Raw genomic sequence first — 18,119 nt, forward strand, 5'->3', positions numbered from 1 at the left:
CCACTCCCCGGCAGCTTCCCCTGGAACACAGACAACAGGGCATCGGCTCCTGGAGAGGCCTCCGGGCTTTTCCAATTGCCTTTCATTTTGTTGCTCGTGAGGAAACTGAGGGTCCGAGGGCACTGAGCCCATCTAGGGTGACCCAGCACGTGAAAGGGTGTGTGGACCTGGAACTTGGTTCACCAGCCTGGCACTGCCCATTGCAACCTACCCCTCTGACTTCCCCCTCCCTTGAGAAGAGCAGGGCCTGGGGGGGAAGGGGACCGACACCAGCATGGAGGGGAAGTGTGGGCTACCTCCTGCTCCGGGAACCACAGCTTCTCTGGCGCCTGCCTCCTTCTTAGGGCATGCACTGCCTATTGGCATCAACATGGTGTGTGGCACTTTCTGGACACATGTGACCAGAGGCTAATGCACAGGGCTCCTCTGACAGAGAGAAATGCTTTTCGGATGCTGCAGACAACTCAAGGGGCAAGGAGCACACACACACACACACAACAGATACATAGGCACACGGAGACAACACACACACACACATGCAAACAGACATACAAAGATGCACACAGGCACACACAACAGATGCACAAGCAGACACTCAGAGATAACACAGACACATACACAGAGGCACACAGACACACAAAGATACACACAGGCATAAACATGCACACAGACACACGACAGAGATACACAGGGATAGACACACACACAGTGCACACACAGACACACAAAGACACCAGCGCACATACCGAGAGACATACACATAAACACACAGGTGCACAGACAGACACACACGCATGTCCCCCATGATTTCCAGCCCGCTCCCCATGGAGGTCCAAGGCGCTTACAGAGCTGCTCCTCGTCAGTCCACAGGTGGAAGGTGATGCGGGGGCTGGGCAGAGGGACACTCAGCGCCCGGTCCTGCAGGGGGTCACCTGAAGGAAGGAGCAGGCTGTGGAGACCACGGAGGAGAGGGTTGTGGCAGTCTTCTCTGCCCCACCCCCGCCCCCAGCCCCTGTCAGGGTGCCCAGAGGAAATGGCAGAGACCCGCTACCTCCCATGTCTGGCCTTGCTGAGCTCCTCTGCCTCTCTGCCTCCATCAGCTCATCGGAGCTAACACCCCTGGTCCCCTCGCAACCCAAGCACGCCTAGTGGCTCCTGCTTCCTGCAAACTTCCTAGCTGGAACTGTAGGACCCTTCTCAAGCGAGTCCACTTTATCCTTCAGAACCTTTTCTCCCGCTGTGGGCCCCTCCCACTGCGGTCCCACCCCCAGCCCCGCTGCCACCACGCTGCCCTTCCCACTGTCCACAAGCAGACCAGGGGGAGAGGCCTCTGGATTTCTCAGGGTCTTCTCTAGGAGCTTGGGTGCAATAGATGCTCCTGTAGGGGATTTTGCAGACTCACGGCCAAGTACTAAGTGCAGAGGGAAGCCTGCATCCAGGGATGAGACCAGGGCCAGCTGATCCCCACTCCTCCATCCAGAAGCTTCCTGACACTCCAGCCCTGGGAGTCATTCCCTCCCCAGACCTTACTGGCTGCACACTGGGCACACCTAATGGGCAGCCTTAGGGTTTAACTTCCCCAGAGCACGGCTCCCTCCAGAATAAGGCTGCAGCTTCCTCAGGGGAGAGCAACCCACGGTCACAGAACACTTACTACTGTTCTCACCTCGCTTATTGTCTCACCAGGTGCTAGCAGTGACCCAAGGTCACAGGGAATAGTATCTTCACTACAGAGGGGGAGTCAGTGGCACAGAGAGGTTAAGTAACTGGCTTGAGGTCAGAAAGGAAGGGGCAGAGCCAGAATTTAAATCCAGGCAATCTGGCTTCAGAGTCCATGCTTTTACCCATGATGTGGTGCCCATAACCACAGTCTCATGCAGCCCCCTAGAAGCAAGGGATCAACGGGGGTGCTGGCTGGTCAGTAAGATGTGCTGGGCAAGCCTGGGTGGGAAGCAGGTGTCTGGATATGGCAGAGATGGTGGGGACAGTCCAGACAGGTCTTGTCCTGCCAATGCAGAGTTACCACTGAGTTAGCAGGTGGTACCCAAGAAGAGCAAAGCCAGGTTTGCTCCAGGGTTTGGCCCAGCTTTGGGACTAGGGGTAGGGTTGGGTGGATGGGGAGCTTCATGAATACGTATTTCCACGTGGTAATCAGAAGCACTACAGAATACTTATTTTTTTGCTGCACCGAGAGGTATGTGGGGTTTTCTTACCCTGAACGGGAACTGATCCTGTGACCTCTGCATGGGAAGCACATTGGTTATTATAATATACTGACGGGCTTCCCTGGTGGCTCAAATAGTGAAAAAATTCCCCTGTAATGCCGGGGACCTGGGTTTGATCCCTGGGTCATGAAGATCCCCTGGAGAAGGGAATGACTACCCACTTCAGTATTCCTGACTGGAAAATTTCACAGACAGAGGAGCCTGGTGGGCCACAGTCCAGGGAGCTGCAAAGAGTCAGACACGACTGAGCAACTAACACCACACACCTAAGAACCAGACAGCCTATGCTTGAATCTCAGTTCAGCTACTTAGGAGGTGGGTGACCTTGGGCAAGATTTATAGCCTCTTTCTAACTCAGTTTTCTCATCTGTAAAATGGGGATAATGCTTTCTATTTCATAAGTAGTTTACTGTGAGGATTAACTGATTTAATCTGTGCAAACTGTTTCAAGGGCTTCCCTTGTAGCTAAATCGGTAAAGAATCTGCCTGCGACGCAGGAGACCCAGGTTCAATCCCTAGGTGGGGAAGATCCTCTGGAGAAGGAAATGGCAATCCACTCCAGTATTCTAGAGTCCATGGGTTCGCTGGAGTCGGACACGGCATAAAAGAGTCTAAACTACCATGTAAACTGCTGAGAACAGCAACTGGGGTGTAGGGAGGTGCCCAGTAGGTGTCAGCTGTTATCATGACCAAATTACCCGCCTTCATATTAACCCAGGACCTTCAAGTTCTTGAGCATCCTCAGGCCCCGGGCTCCTGGGAGCTGCTGTGTGTCCCACCCCTGCTTCAGCCACACTGGCCCGCTCCCGCCTGGTTTAGAGTTGCTCTTTGGCGCCCCCTGCAGGTGCCCGAACCGCAGCTCACCGCGCCTGCTTCTTACCGCCGCAGCGCCCCCTGGCGGCCGCCGGCGGCCCCAGCAGCGAGCAGTAAATCTCCTCCAGCCTCTCCAGGTGGCCCTCTCGGCTAGGGCTGGGCTCTCTGGCCATCTGCTCCACTGCTGTCACCACGGCGTGGAAATAGCCCTCCAGGTCGGGGCGGGAGCTGGCCTGCCGAGAAGGAGCATCAGAGGTTGAGCCTTGGCCCAGCACCTCCCGCCCCTGCTGCGCCCAGTCCGGAGGTGCACGCACGGCCTGGTGGCACCTCTCCCCTGCCCCGGACACCGGCAGGAACTTCCCCAGGATAGTTTCTGCTCCCCACATCCAGGGACTCGCTGTTGCCTGATGCTCTCTGCAGCTGATGAGGGGGCCCCCTCGGCCCCTCACTTCCTGTTGTGGGGGGATGGCTGGCGACCGGGAACCCAGGGGGCCAGGGATGACACTGACGCCCACCCTCCTCGGAATGTCACCAAGCATTCTGGATCACTGTTCTGCCGTCACTAGGATGTAACCTCCAGGAAGGCGGCAGTTTTGTCTGTTTCCTTGACAGCTCCCCAACCCCTATTACATCTGCCGGCACAGTAGGTGCTCAACACATTACTTGCTGCATATTTCCTAAACATCTGTCACTCCTATACTGCTTTGACATACCACCTATAATCATTACTTTTCTTTAAATCGGTGCACTTTTTCTTTGGTTCAAAATTGTATCAAAAGGAAACTTTATATTGCTGCTCTAAGTAAAAATGCTACAGTTACTTCTCAGAAAATCAGTAAGCTGAATATAATAATCACAAGTGTTAAGCACTCTGTCTTGTCTGACTCTTTGCGACCCTATGGACTGTAGCCCGCAGGGCTCCTCTGTCCATGGGATTCTTCAGGCAAGAATCATGGAGTGGGTTGCCATTCCCTTCTCCAGGGGATCTTCCTGACCCAGGGGTCGAACCCGGCTCTCCTGCATTGCAAGCCAACTCTTTACCATCTGAGCCACCAGGGAATGATCACAAAGTTCTGTTATTAAATTCTAGCCAGGTACTATGGGCTGCCAAGGCTTTAGAGCTGGCAGCTTGCTTTCTCTTTTGAAAAAGGTAGATTAGCGAGTGCTAAGGAGGTGATGGGGAGGACTTCCCTGGCAGTCCAGTGGTTAGGGCTTCACCTTCCAAAGCAGGCAGTGTGGGTTCCATCTCTGGTTGGGGAGCTATGATTCCACATGCCTCGGGGTGAGAAAACCAGAACATAAAGCTGAAGCAATAGTGTAAGAAATTAAATACTTTAAAAATGGCCCACATCAAAAAAATTCTTTAAAAGAAAAAAAAAAAAGAGGCTAAGGGTAAAGCACCAGAGCCTTTCCCCTTAATAGAAATAGATTTTGAAAGAGTTCTTCCCTCTTTGAAAGAGCGGCACCACACTCTCCAGCACCGCAGGCTCCGTCTCCAGGGTACAGTCCTGCCACCCTGACCTGACAACCACCCTGGGTCACCATTCTCGGGCTGTGTCCTACTCCCTACTCCCCAACTAATCCCAGCTCATCACTGAGAATCCGGGACCCAAAGAAGTGACACAGGTGGGCACTGCAGGACTTGCTCTCTCTTCTGAGCTAGGGCTCTGCTGAGCAAAGGCTTAACTTCCTGGGCTCAGGGAGAGAGGTCATTCTGACTATTGAGGCTTCCAGTAAATACCTGCTGAATGATCAACTGAATGAACACAAGTGATGACAGGGACAAGGAATCAGAGCTGGAAGGGACCCTGGGGACCATCTCATCTTGTTGCTTCATCTTACAAATTGATTATAAGTGAATTAATTAAATATTTACCAAGTACCTCCTAGGTGCCAGGCACTGTTCTAGGTTCCAGGGTACAGCAGTAAACAAAACAGATAAAAATTCCTGTCTTGGGGACTTGCCTGGTGGTCCAGTGGCTAAGACTCCAAGCTCTCAAAACAGCTCTCAAAATCCCTGGTCAGAGAACTAGATCCCATTTGTGGCAGCTAAGACCCAGTACAGCCAAACAAATATTTTAAAAATTCCTATCTCCATGTAGCTTATATTGAAAGTGAAAGCTTATAGCGAAAGTGTTAGTCTCTCGGTTGTGTCCAACTCTTTGTTACCCCATGGACTGTGTAGCCAGCCAGGCTCCTCTGTCTATGGAATTTTCCAGGCAAGACTGGAGTGGGCTGCCATTTCCTTTTCTATGGGATCCTCTCAACCCAGGGATCGAACCTGAGTCTCCTGCATTGCAGGCTTATTCTTTACCATCTGAGCCACGTGGGAAGCCCAGCTTATATTATAGTGCATCTCTTTGTATGTGTGCATGAGTGGGGGTGGGGAAATAATAAACAAGATTAGTGAAATGTACAGTATCATAAATAACAGTAATGAAAAGAGAATAAAACAGGGAGTGGATGTGAAATTTGGGGGAGGGGCTGAAGTTTTAGATAGTGTGACTAGAGGAGCCTCAGTGAACAGTGGCTTCTGAGTGAAGGCTTAAAGGAAGTGAAGGATCGAGCCTTGTGGATACCTGCCGCGGGGCAGCCCCACCTGGACACCCACCTCCAGCAGGCAGAACACGGTACTGTCGTCCCAAGCTGACCTTCAAGCCTCGAGGCCTTGTCAGCTGATTCTGTGGCATGCGGGGAGGCCAGTCTACTTCCCCCACTCCCTACCTGAGGGTTGGACCAGGCCCTTCGCAGACAGGATGTGGTCTGCTGGCCAGATATGGCCTAGCCACCAGACCGTGGTTGGCTGGGCCACCTCTCTCACGCCCCACTTGTCCTCCAGCCGGCAGGTATGACTGGACATGGGATCCCTACAGCTTCCCCAGGAGCAGAATTCCAGGTAAGGAGGCTGGGGTCTCAGGGAGTGTGCCGCCCCAGGCCAGGCCTCTGTTTGGGTGCACCCAGAATGGGCGGGGGGTGCCAGGGGTCCTTGAGGACCCCTTAACTCCAAGCTTCTCAGGGTCTCTAACTTCAGACAGATGGTGCAGTTCCTTTGTCTCTCCTGATACTTCTTTGGCCCCTCCCCCCACTCTCTATTCCCTAAAATGGACACTCAGATAAAGTGAGGGAGAGCGCATAACAGGCTGACTGTGCTTTAAAAAAAATACAGCTTTCATTTTCAGCATTTTTTTTTTCTGCAGCAAAATAGTGCAGGTACCCTTTAATTCCAGCTCTGAACCCCACTCCATTCTTGACCAGGCACCTCCCAATCCTTCCCCATCCTGATGCCCTCAAACTCTGCCCAGCCTCACTGCTAAGCCAATTTTCCCCTGAACTCCAGGCGCATCTGATTCAGGGATGGAGTGAGGCCTGAGATGCTCTATTGCCTGTACCACTGAGAAACAAAAGCCAATGTTCTTATGTTAGGGAACCATTGGCTGACACAACCCACCTTGGCTAGGCAGGATGAGAAGTGCTTGCCTAAGTGGTCTCATAGCAAGAGGCTCCAATAAAACTAACCGGGAGAATTCGGGAGAGGACCCACAACAGGGTGGAGACAACCAGCCTCCCAGAATCCTTTGCACTGGGGTCCATCTTGGCTGAGAGATGCATGTGCCACCAGGAAGGACCCGAGTCAGACCATGGGCCAAGCAAGCTGACTGGCCAGAGGCAATCCCAAAACTAACTCCTCACCACAAAACCTGAGACTGCGAGCCACATGGCAGAGCAGTCCTCCTGGGTTCCCTTACGCTACTGCTCTCCACCTGGCGCCTTCCCAATAGTCTCTTGCTTGGTAAGCATGTGTGTCTCCTTGGACTACTCATTTCCCAGCGTTGGACAAGAGTCCACTCTTGGACCCTGGAAGGGATCCCGCTTCCTGCAACACTGACATAGCTGACATTGTTGTGTCAAAATGGCGACTTGACCACAGCCTGTTTGGTGGCCAGAAACCATCTGCAGAGTCGCAGGTGGCCGCACGGGGGCGCCGGGTCAGCCCACGAGCTCTGGTCAGGAAGGCTGGTCAGAGTTCCCTCCTCTCTCCCCAGGAGCCACAGCCGAGTGCAGGGAGAGAGGACAGCAGCCCGCAGGAGGCGCCTTAGGTGTCTGTGCTAAAACCAGCCTGGGGAGACTTTCCTGGTGGTCTCGTGGCTAAGATTCCCTGCTCCCAAAGCAGGGGTTCTGGGTTCAGTCTCTGGCCAGGGAAGTAGATCCCATATGCCACAACTAAAATCCAGACAGCTAAATAAATAAATCTGGGGCTTAGGTACATGTTGGGGGGGCATTCCTCCATCATGTGGCTGTGTGCAGTGAACCCCCAAAAGGACTGTTATGGAAAGAGAGACGTCCAGGATGGTGAGGTGGGAGGAGTGAGTCGGGAACCCTCAGCAGGTCCAAGCAGGTGGGCAAGCACAAAGGAATGGGGTGGATGGTGCTTTTAGAGAAAAGATATGACAGAAAACAACTGACACAGTTTAAGGTTTATGTCAAATCTTAAAAGGTGATGCTGTGAAAGTGCTGCACTCAATATGCCAGCAAATTTGGAAAACTCATCAGTGGCCACAGGACTGGCAAAGGTCAGTTTTCATTCCAATCCCAAAGAAAAGCAATGCCAAAGAATGTTCAAATGACCACACAACTGAACTCATCTCACACGCTAGTGTAGTAATGCTCAAAATTCTCCAAGCCAGGCTTCAACAGTATGCAAACCGAGAACTTCCAGATGTTCAAGCTGGATTTAGAAAAGGCAGAGGAACCAGAGATCAAATTGCCAACATCCTCTGGGTCATAGAAAAAGAAAGAGAATTCCAGAAAAAACATCTACTTCTCTTTCATTGACTATGCTAAAGCCTTTGACTGTGTGGATCACAACAAACTGTGGAAAATTCTGAAAGAGATAGGAATACCAGACCACCTGATCTGCCTCCTGAGAAATCTGTATGCAGGTCAAGAAGCAACAGTTAGAACCGGACATGGAACAACAGACTGGTTCCAAATTGGGAAAGGAGTACGTCAAGTCTGTATATTGTCACCCTGCTTATTTAACTTATATACAGAATACATCATGAGAAATGCCAAGCTGGATGAAGCACAAGCTGGAATCAAGTTTGCCAGGAGAAATATAAATAACCTCAGATATGCAGATGACACCACCCTTATGGCAGAATGTGAAGAAGAACTAAAGAGCGTCTTGATGAAAATGAAAGAGGAGAGTGAAAAAGTTGGCTTAAAACTCAACATTCAGAAAACTAAGATCATGGCATCTTGTCCCATTACTTCATGGAAAAAAGATGGGGAAACAGTGGAAGCAGTGACAGACTTTATTTTGGGGGGCTCCAAAATCACTGCAGATGGTGACTACAGCTACTACATTAAAAGACACTTGCTCCTTGGAAGAAAAGCTATGACCAACCGAGACAGCATACTAAAAAGCACAGACATTACTTTACCAACAAAGGTCTGTCTAGTCAAAGCTATGGTTTTTTCCAGTAATCATGTATGGATATGAGAGTTGAACCATAAAGAAAGCTGAGTGCTGAAGAATGGATACTTTTGAACTATGGTATTGGAGAAGACTCATGAGAGTCTCTCGGACTGCAAGGAGATCAAAGCAGTCAATCCGGAAGCAATCAACACTGATTATTCATTGGAAGGACTGATGTTGAAGCTGAAACTCCAATACTTTGGCCACGTGATGTGAAGAGCTGACTCCTTGGAACAGACTCCGATACTGGGAAAGACTGAAGGCAGGAGGAAAAGGGGACAACAGAGGATGAGATGATTGGATGGCATCACCAACTCGAAGGACATGAGTTTGAGCAAGCTCTGGGAGTTGGTGATGGACAGGGAGGCCTGGTGTGCTGCAGGCCATCAGTTTGCAAAGAGTCAGACATGACTGAGCGACTGAACAGTGAAACACAAAAGACACACATCAAAGGAAGGATCCAAGATGTAGGGCTCAGGATACGGAGAATGGAATACAAGAGGAGGAAGAGTAATGCCTCCAGTGTGTTTTGATGGGCAAAGAAAGAACAGACACCCACTTCCTGGGGCAGGGCAAGCAGAGGATCATGGACCCCTCCAGAAGAGGCAACCTCTCTTCTGGAGCCAGCTCCTCCTGCAGCGGCAGCACCACACCACAGAGCCACCCGTCAACCCACCTTCCCCAGGGCTGCCACCTTGCCCCACCCCATGCAGACTCCAACTGGCCCTTCTGGCATCCTCCCCTGCCCAAGAAATCCAGCACCTGGGGCCACCCCAGCCAGAGAACCTCTAACTGCTGTGGTCTTGGCTGTGGATAGGGACTGAGGCTGAGTCAGAGAGAAAAGCTAGTGAAAAGTGAAAGTAAAGTGGCTCAGTCGTGTCTGACTCTTTGCGACTCCATGGAAGTCTCCAGGACAGAATACTGGAGTGGGTAAGCCTTTCCCTTTTCCAGGGGATCTTCCCAACCCAGGGATTGAACCCTGGTCTCCCCCATTGCAGGTGGATTCTTTACCAACTGAGCCACAAGGGAAGCCCAAGAATACTGGAGTGGGTAGCCTGTCTCTCCTCCAGGGGATCTTCCCGACCCAGGAATCGAACTGAGGTCTCCTGCATTGCAGGCGGATTCTTTACCAGATGCAGAGTCAGAAAGGAAAGCTAGGAAACAAACTAAATGCCCACAAGAGGAACAAGGGACTAGTTAAGCGAGTTAAAGGAATGACGGCATGTTCACGAGAGAGAATTCTCTGCCCTGTTAGAAGCATAGCTTTCCAAGGAAAATATTTCCATATGGCACATTTCAGTGTTAAAAAGGATGGGGGAGGGGTGGGGCTGGACGGAAACTAAACACAGGCTTGAAGTCAGATAGACCTGGGTTCACATCCAGGCATAGCCACTTCTTATCTGTGTCACCACAGGTAGGTGATCGGCTTCTCTGTGCCTTTGTTTTGATAAGTACACCCATTTCACAGCGCAGTGGTATTTTAAGGTGATACATGCAAAACGTCTAACATGGTACCAGGAACCCAAGAGACGTTCAAAAAACTTGTTCTGGGATTCCCTTGGTGGGCCAGTGGCTAAGACTCTTTTGCTCCCAGATCAGGGAGCCTGGGTTCCATCCCTGGTCAGGGAACTAGATCCCACATACCCCAACTAAAAGATCCTGTGTGCTGCAGCTGAGATCCAATGCAGCCAAATAAATAAATAAATGTTTTTTGAAAACAAAAACAGTGGTTTTTGTGATGGCCACCATCAGTATTATTCATGAAATATACCGAATGTTAATTGCTAACATGACTGAGTAGAGGGGTGCAAGTGATTTTTATTTTTTCTCTCGGCTCATCTGCATTTTTCTCCCCAATTTTCCTTAGTGAATGTGTATTTATCTTTGGCTTAAGGGGTGAAAGGTGGTATGGACAGAGGAGAACGGATGTGGGTGAGCAGGGCAGTGACCTTACCAGCAGCTTCCTTTGCAGCGCGCCTGCGTGGCAGGCTGCCCCCAGCGCCGCCTGCAGGGCGTGGGAGATCACGTGGCGCATGCAGGCCTCCGGTGTCTGCTGCCCCTGGGCCGCCTCGATCTCCAGCAGCAGGGCACTGCACACGGAGGGAGACACCAGCTCAGGATCCACGAAGAGGAACACTCTGAGGGCAGAGGTGGGGGGGCCAGGGGCTGATGAGGATGACCCTGGGGAGGAGGGCCACTGGAGGGGCACCCTCAGAGCCTTGCAGTCTCCCCCCAAGTTATTTACTTCCTCCAAAAACAGGAGCTTCGAGTTCAAAAGTCTGTGGGGGGAGGGGTGGATAACACTAGGGAGCGGTGGGGACTGTGGCAAGGAACAGCAGGCACAGCCCTTCCGGGGGCACCTGGTCCCTCTGGGGACCTCTAGTCTCCTGTTTAGGGAAACTCCAACTGAAATGTCGCTCTCCGCCTCAGCGTTGTGCCCCAGTGACCCCGCTATCCTCCAGGAGGGACCGTATATCCTTCTCACTGAAACTGGAACTCCAAACCTTAAGTGAGCCCCATCTCTCATTGCCTTCATCATACCGGAAAACCAGCCTCACCCACCCTTTCCTCCATACTCAGTTCTCCCACCCTCTCCTCCGTACCCAACTATCACCCAGGCTCTCTGATGCCACGTCCTCTGGGTCCCTTCCACTCCCTGCACGTCCATGAACACTGAGCCCCAGGCTGCCCCTTTCAGTACCAGGTCAGCAGAGGTACCTGCGGGAAGGAGGTTCTGCACCCCCTGCCCCACCCCCAACCCCATCAGCTCCTCTCTCCAGCATGAGCAAGGATGTGTCCTCAATCTTATCAAAAGGGGCTACACTCACAGCCCAGACCTCATGGTGTGACTGTGGCCTGAACTACTTAAATCCTGGAGCCACCCCCGGCTGCCTGATGCTACATCACAGCCAAGGGCAGGCTGGAGGCGGAGCCACAGAACCGCAGCATGGCCCAGGGCTCACACCCACGTTCTGCAGGTGAAAATGGGGGAGCTCTGAATCCAGGGCAAGAAGAAAGACCTGACTGCTCTCCGGGACTTCCAGGGAAGGACACATCCCATTCCCCCTGGAGGACGACGTCCCTTCCCCCCTGGAGGACATCCCCCATGGCTGGACAAATGAGAAGCTCTGCTGGGGCTCCTCTCCGTCCAGCCTCCTGGCTCATCCTCCCGGCAGCAGCACGCTGGCTGGGGCCACTCACCTCTCCCGGTAGGGGTACAGCTCGCTTGTCAGGTTCTGCTCGGCAATGACCAGCCTCTGGTACAGCGTCCCTGCAGAGCAACTGCTTCAGCCAACCAGTCCCTGAGTCTCTGGCCCCTGTTCCCCACTTTCCCAGAAGCTGCTGGAGCTTTCGAGCTGCCTGGAATCCTGAGAGGAAGGCGAGACCTTAGGTGGAGCTGGGAGTGCTCACCTGGGACGGCCGTCTCCGTTTTCAGCCTGATGGCACAGTCCAGGGCGATCGTGCAGTAGGGGGCGGGCAGGGTCAGCAACCTCATGCAAAAGGCGTATGTTCTCCGGTGGAGCTCCTCTGTGATGCCCGTGGCCTGGGTGAGAGGGAGGGGTCAGGGTGCCCAGAGCCCTGGGTCGCAAAGGGCCCTGGCTGGGGTGGGCTGATGGGACGGGAGAAGAGCCAGAGACGTGGGCTCGCCCTTCCCTCCCAAGCCTACACCTTTAGCTTCTTCTCCCATCGTCTCTAAGACTCGTCCCCTGTTGACATCCCATTCAGGTTTCCCAAGTGGCACTAGTGACAAAGAATCCACCTGCCAGTGCAGGAGATGTAAAAGACATGGGTTCAGTCCTTGGGTTGGGAAGATCCCCTGGAGGAGGGCATGACAATCCACGCAGGTATCCTTGCCTGGAGAATCCCATGGACAGAGGAGCCTGGGGGCTACAGTCCATAGGGTTGCAAAGAGTCAGACACGACTGAAGCAACTTAGTATGCACTCATGCAAGACACTCCATTCACATTTATCAAGATGGAAATTCATCCCCATCCTGTTCCTCCAGCAAATCAACTCTCCTCCCAACCCTTCTGCTCTGTTGGGGTTACCCCCTACCCCCCACCTCCCCAGTTTCATCTCTTCATGTCTCAGGGCAAGGACAGGGCTAAGGGAGGAAGCCAGACAGGGGCAGGCGGTAGTTCTTCCAGGCTCCCCAGGCAGAGACCCGGTGTCTCCTGGGTGTCCAGCCCAGTCAATTGCGGGGTCACCACGACCACCCAGACCCTCAGCCCAGCTCACCTTAGTGAGCACGTACATTAGAGTGTGCAGCAAGGGAATGATGATGTGGCGGGCGTCCTCACTTTCTGCCTGGAAGACAGGAGAGAGCACAGGGCATGGAGGGGGCCAGAGGCTGGGGGGCCTTGCTTCATCCCAGTGGGAGATGGGGTGAAAGGCAGTGTCCCACCAGGCCAAGGGGTGTGAAAAAGGGGCCAGAGCCTGCCCTGGCAGAAGAAGAGCAGTAGGGATGGTGGGGGGGTGCATGGGTGCGGGAGCCCAGGTATTGGGGGAGGGGAACAGGGACCTCCATGGGGGAGGGGCAGCAGCTGGCAGCAAAGGACAGGTGAGTCCCCAGCCTGGAGGCCCCTAGAGTGCAGCTTTCCCAGCTGTAGAGCACTGGGTGGTGAGAAGGATGATTGTAACTTTGACCATTCTTAGCAGTCATACATTTATGTTTGTAGGAGCTTTTTGTTTCTGTCGAGTGACATGGGTTTTCCATTTATGGTGGTGTTCTAGAGATTCTTTCTGAAAGATGTTAACTCAGGTCAAACAATGGGAATCAATGTGCAGATACTATTGCTCACAGGAAAGTACAGGAGAGGGAGAAATATGGTAGAAACCAAAAGACCAGAGTGCGGGGAATGTGGGGCTGATGGGCAGACATGGCCCTTCTTCCTCTCATCCCCTCCTGGAAGCCCGAAAACCTACCTTCTTCAGGTCTGCGAGTGAGAACCCACCCACCTTCTCTGAGCGAGAACCCACCTTCCCCAGCTCTCTGAGTGAGAACCCACCTTCTCCAGCTCTCTGAGCAGGATGCGGACCAGCACCGGGCTCTTCCCAGGATCCCGCTCAACCTTCTTGTGCAGGGACCACCTCCACATGCCTGGGCCAGGAGAGGGTGGGCACAGTGCTGAGCAGGACCCTGAGACTTGGAGCCCCAGAGCCCCAGGTCTGACCCTGCCCCCCACTGCCTTGTGTGCCAGGCTCTGAGCCCATGGGTAGGCTTCTCACACATGGGGGAGCTCTGATCTTCACCCCAGTGGGCGGTGAATTCCCAGGGCAGAAAGGACAGAGGTGGGATGCTAGTGGGGACAGGTGTGTGCACGTGGCTTCTGGAGCTCAGCCACGTGCCGGGGAGTCCTTGGGGCCTGCAGTGCCAGGGGAATCATATTTGCAAGGGGAGTTGGAGAATGTGGTTAAGAAAGAGGATGGCAGACCCCCGATGGGCTCTGCCACGGTCTCTGGGAGGGTGAGCCAGCGGGCAGAGAAGGCATCTGGGTCTTTCAGGTCCCAAGGACTTCCAGCAGGATGGAGGCTTGGCTGGAAGCCTCCCTCATCCTGTGAGCTCCGGGTCGGGGCACTTTCCTGAGAACGCATGGGCAGAGCTGGCTGGGGCAGTGACGGGGTAGTGGGGGAGCCAACAGAGTGCATGGAGGACTGCTGGTTCTTACCTCGGTTGCTCTGCAGGGCGGGGGACTGGGTGCTGAGCTCTCGGAGCACAGCCTGCACGCTCCGCTGGAGATCCAGCTCCACATCTGGGGTGGGGGGTGGAGAGGGTGGAGGCGGGGAGGCTTTTAGGCTGGGAGCTCTGAGGCTCAGCTGCCCCAGCCTTACCTTCCCCCCAACCTCCTCTTTCCCTGAGAATGTCTTTAGCCTCCTCTTCAAGCCTCAGAAGGAGCCCAGAAGCAATCAACTTAGAGCTGGCAGCCTGCATCCTGGCCAGGGCTGGAAAACAGCCTTTTGATCAGCATGTTTGTGTTCTTTGTACAACCAGAGTATCTCAGGGCGAGGTATATATACTGCCAGAGATATGTGGGACAAATCCCATTTGTTTCTTTTTGGTGGCACCATGAGGCATGCAGGATCGTAGTTCCCTTACCAGGGATCAAACCCTGTGCCCTGCAGTGGAAGCACAGGGCCCTAACCACTGGACTGCCAGGGAAGTCCCATGAGACACTTTTCAGTGGTATACAGGTGATCCCCAAATCTGAGTAATTCTGCACTGATTTTAATATAGAGAAAAGATATGTAACTAGTTCCTCAACTAGTGTGAAGAAGCTAACATTTAAAGTAAGCTTAAAGAAATACATGAGCTAAATGGCAGGAGGTGACAAAGACTCTCTCCCTGACCAAACTCGGGATCCTCGAAGCCTTGTTCTCCACTAGGCTCTCAGCACAGCCCCTGTCCTGTCCCTGGCCTCCCAGCCCAGTTTTAGAACGAATCCTGCTGCCAGTCGTTCGAGAAGCCCCGGCTCCAGGATCCAGTTCTCTATTCCCCACCTTTGATGGGTAACTCCTCAACCTGCCTCCAGCAAGAGTCCTGTTAGGACTGTCTATCGAGAATCCCCCGGCCCTGAGGTCCTTTCGTAGTGGTTTTCCACCACCGACCTCTCCCTCTCTTTGTCGACTGCAAATCCCCTTACCTCTGTGCCTTGTTTAGAGCTGAGCCCCAGGCCCCTCCTCTATTGCAATCATCTTGAATAAAGTCTTCCTTAGGGTTTTTTTTTAATACATATATAATTTTACTTATTTATTTATTTTTGGCTGTGCTGGGCCTTCCTTGTTGCTGTGGGCTTTTCTCCAGTTGTGGCGACCAGGGGGCACAGCTCTGGTTGCAGAGCACGGCCTCTAGGGTGTGCGGCTTCAGTACTTGCAGCATGCAGGCTCAGGAGACGCGGACTCAAGGGCTCCAGAGCGCAGGCTCAGTAGTTGTGACACTCAAGCATGGTTGCTCCTCGGCACGTGGGATCTTCCCGGACCAGAAACTGAACCCCAGTCTCCTGCACTGGCGGGTGGATTCTTTACCACTGAGCCACTAGGGAAGCCCCCGTTAGGATTTTAACAGACGTCAAGATAATTTTTTTTTTTTCCTTTAACAGCAGTGTGCTGACATGGCAAAACTCTGGAGATGGTAACTGACATTTGGAAAGCGTGGTAGCTGTGAAAAAGCACCTAACTCATCTCCCACTACAAGGAGTTTAAGGGATCCAGGAGCTTGGGGCTGTCGGGGTGTGAAATCCATCACTTTCCAGCCAATACGGACAGCAGCAGGGATTCTAAAGCCAGCTCGTCCTCAGGAACCTTTGTGGACGGTTGACTGGTTCAGGGGTTCCTCAGCCCGTGGTCAGTCTAGCACATTTCCACCCAGCCCTTCCTTCCTTTCTCCTTCTTTCAGTGTTGAGCTTGTCCCACAGTCTGAGCGCCGCTCCTCCAGCCCTCACCGGGTCCCTGTCCGTTTTCTATCCCACAGGTGTTTCCCCACATGAAGCCTTGCATGTCCAATCTTGTCTCCTCCGTCTGCTTTTTGGAGGATCAGGACCAACACAGGAAGTACGGCAGACACTCCCTGTGCCATCAATTCCCCTTTAAAATCCGCTCCAACCGAGGGGCTTTCTCTACAGACAGGGGTGCAGTCTCTGGTTGTCAGTACAAACCACACACCCCAAAAGGTTCCGCTTTTGCCTGAGCTGTCAGGAAACTTACAGCCACATGGAGGCCCTGCCTCAAAAATCTGCTCATCTCAAGAGATGGCGATTTCTTTCCTTTGCTCCTTTTGGGGTGCTCCTGCTTTACAAACATATATTTTAATTCTTCTTGGGTTCCTTTGAAAGTAGGTAGGACAAAGGTGTGGAGAAGGCACTGGAGACCCACTCCAGTACTCTTGCTTGGAAAATCCCGTGGACGGAGGAGCCTGGTGGACTGCAGTTCATGGGGTCGCTAAGAGTTGGACATGACTGAGCGACTTCACTTTCACTTTTCACTTTCATGCATTTGGGAAGGAAATGGCAACCCACTCCAGTGTTCTTGCCTGGAGAATCCCAGGGATGGGGGAGCCTGGTGGGCTGCCATCTATGGGGTCGCACAGAGTCAGACACAACTGAAACGACTTAGCAGCAGCAGCAGCAGGACAAAGGTGAGAATGTGAAAGTGTTAGGTGCTCAGTTGTGTCCGACTCTTGGAGACCTCATGGACTGTATGTAGCCCACCAGGCTCCTCTGTTAGTGGAATTCTCCAGGCAAGCATACTGGAGTGGATAGCCATGCCCTGCTTCAGGGGATCTTCCTGACCGAGGGATCAAACCCAGGTCTCCCACATTGATGGCAGGCGCTTTGCCATTTGAGCCACCAGGGTAGATAGAGAGGACAAATCTAAAAACCCAGCAGGTTGCAGCCCAAGAGTCAGAGTTTGTTTAGGTCAAGGCACCCCATGCTGTCACAGTCATGGACACACTTTTCCATGACTCTTGTGTGGACCCTTGCAAGTCTGGGGTCACCCAGCATCTCTGATACTCTCACTTTCCTCCAGCCTCTCACTCACCCCCCTGCCCAGGGCAGGTCCAGGTCTGAGTCTCCTTTGGGCTCCGAGCAGGAAGTGGGCAGGTGTTCCAGTCCACATTAGCCCACCCGGCCACTCTGCTGGGCAGTGCAGCATCTCCCCAAACTGGCAAGGAAATTATTTTGCCTGGCAAGAAGGCTTGTCCCGAGCCATCCTTCCATCTACCTAGTTTCACCTGGCATGAAGGTGAATGAGTTAACGCAGGATGAGTTAAGCTTCCCACAGTGGCTCAGTGGTAAAGAATCTGCCTGCAATGCAAGAGACCATGGCTTGATCCCTGGGTCGGGACAATCCCCTGGAGAAGGTAATGGCAATCTACGCCAGTGTTCTTGCCTGGGAAATTCCAAGGAGCCTGGTGGGCTACAGTCCATGGGTTGGGGTCGATGTGGCAGGGTGGGGGGTCCCAAAGAGTCAGACATGACTGAAGCGACTGAGCACAGGGTGTGTTATTTAAAAAATATGCTACGTTCTATCTCTTCTTTCTTCCTTTTCCCCGCCACCCCAACATGGACCACACAAGAGACTTAAAACTGTGATATTAATAACTGTGTTTTCCTCACTTATTAAAAGGGTAGCCAAACCTTTGTCTTTGGAGCCTTAGGTTCCCCTGCTGTTTTGCACAGGGAGTTATGTTTTTATGTTTCAGAGAAAAATAGAGAAGTTTAAAAAAAAAAACAAACTCTGCCAATAGCCCGGGGAGAAAACCCCTAAATAAACCCTGTTTTCGAAAGTCTGGGCAGCCGGAACAAACTCAGGCTTTGGTCCACATCTGGTTTGCAGACATGTCTTGTTTGGGCTTGCAGAGTGTCTTTGGGGAAAAAAAAATTGAACTAGCTGCCAACATTCACAAATGAGGAGATTTTGCATAAAAGCTCGAATTCCTGGCATCTCTGGAAAGTCTGTCAACACTGGGCATGCATTCTTCTCCCAGGTGCCAGTGACAAGGGCTGGGGAGCAGCTGCCCTCCTGAGACAGGGCATGGCTCCTCCAGGGCTTCAGAGAGGTCACTCTTCTTGTTTCTCTTACTTACATCCTTTCCTCGGCCCCT

At 52.8% G+C, this 18,119-nt stretch overlaps 1 protein-coding gene across 10 annotated transcripts in view; it reads right to left on the reverse strand.

Annotated features, from left to right (window-relative positions):
- Positions 1–18,119, reverse strand: part of PIK3R6 (phosphoinositide-3-kinase regulatory subunit 6) — a 48,845-nt gene that overhangs the window by 15,897 nt on the left and 14,829 nt on the right. For 6 of the 10 annotated variants that reach the window (XR_006061160.2, XM_042255645.2, XM_060395417.1 and 3 more), the window contains 8 exons: positions 14,188–14,271; positions 13,528–13,619; positions 12,758–12,826; positions 11,929–12,061; positions 11,719–11,788; positions 10,472–10,655; positions 3,106–3,271; positions 846–932 (listed from right to left, as the gene is read on the reverse strand). Coding sequence is in view for 9 of the 10 variants with exons in the window: in XM_060395417.1 (XP_060251400.1) it covers positions 846–932; positions 3,106–3,271; positions 10,472–10,655; positions 11,719–11,788; positions 11,929–12,061; positions 12,758–12,826; positions 13,528–13,619; positions 14,188–14,271 (885 nt within the window). In the remaining variant the exon portion in view is untranslated. Of the gene's footprint in view, positions 1–845; positions 933–3,105; positions 3,272–10,471; positions 10,656–11,718; positions 11,789–11,928; positions 12,062–12,277; positions 12,404–12,757; positions 12,827–13,527; positions 13,620–14,187; positions 14,272–18,119 lie in introns of those variants that run through there. The other 4 variants (XM_042255644.2, XM_042255649.2, XM_042255648.2 and 1 more) reach the window with 4 other exon arrangements.

Source organism: Ovis aries, chromosome 11 (genome assembly GCF_016772045.2).
Source record: "Ovis aries strain OAR_USU_Benz2616 breed Rambouillet chromosome 11, ARS-UI_Ramb_v3.0, whole genome shotgun sequence".
NCBI lineage: Eukaryota > Metazoa > Chordata > Mammalia > Artiodactyla > Bovidae > Ovis > Ovis aries.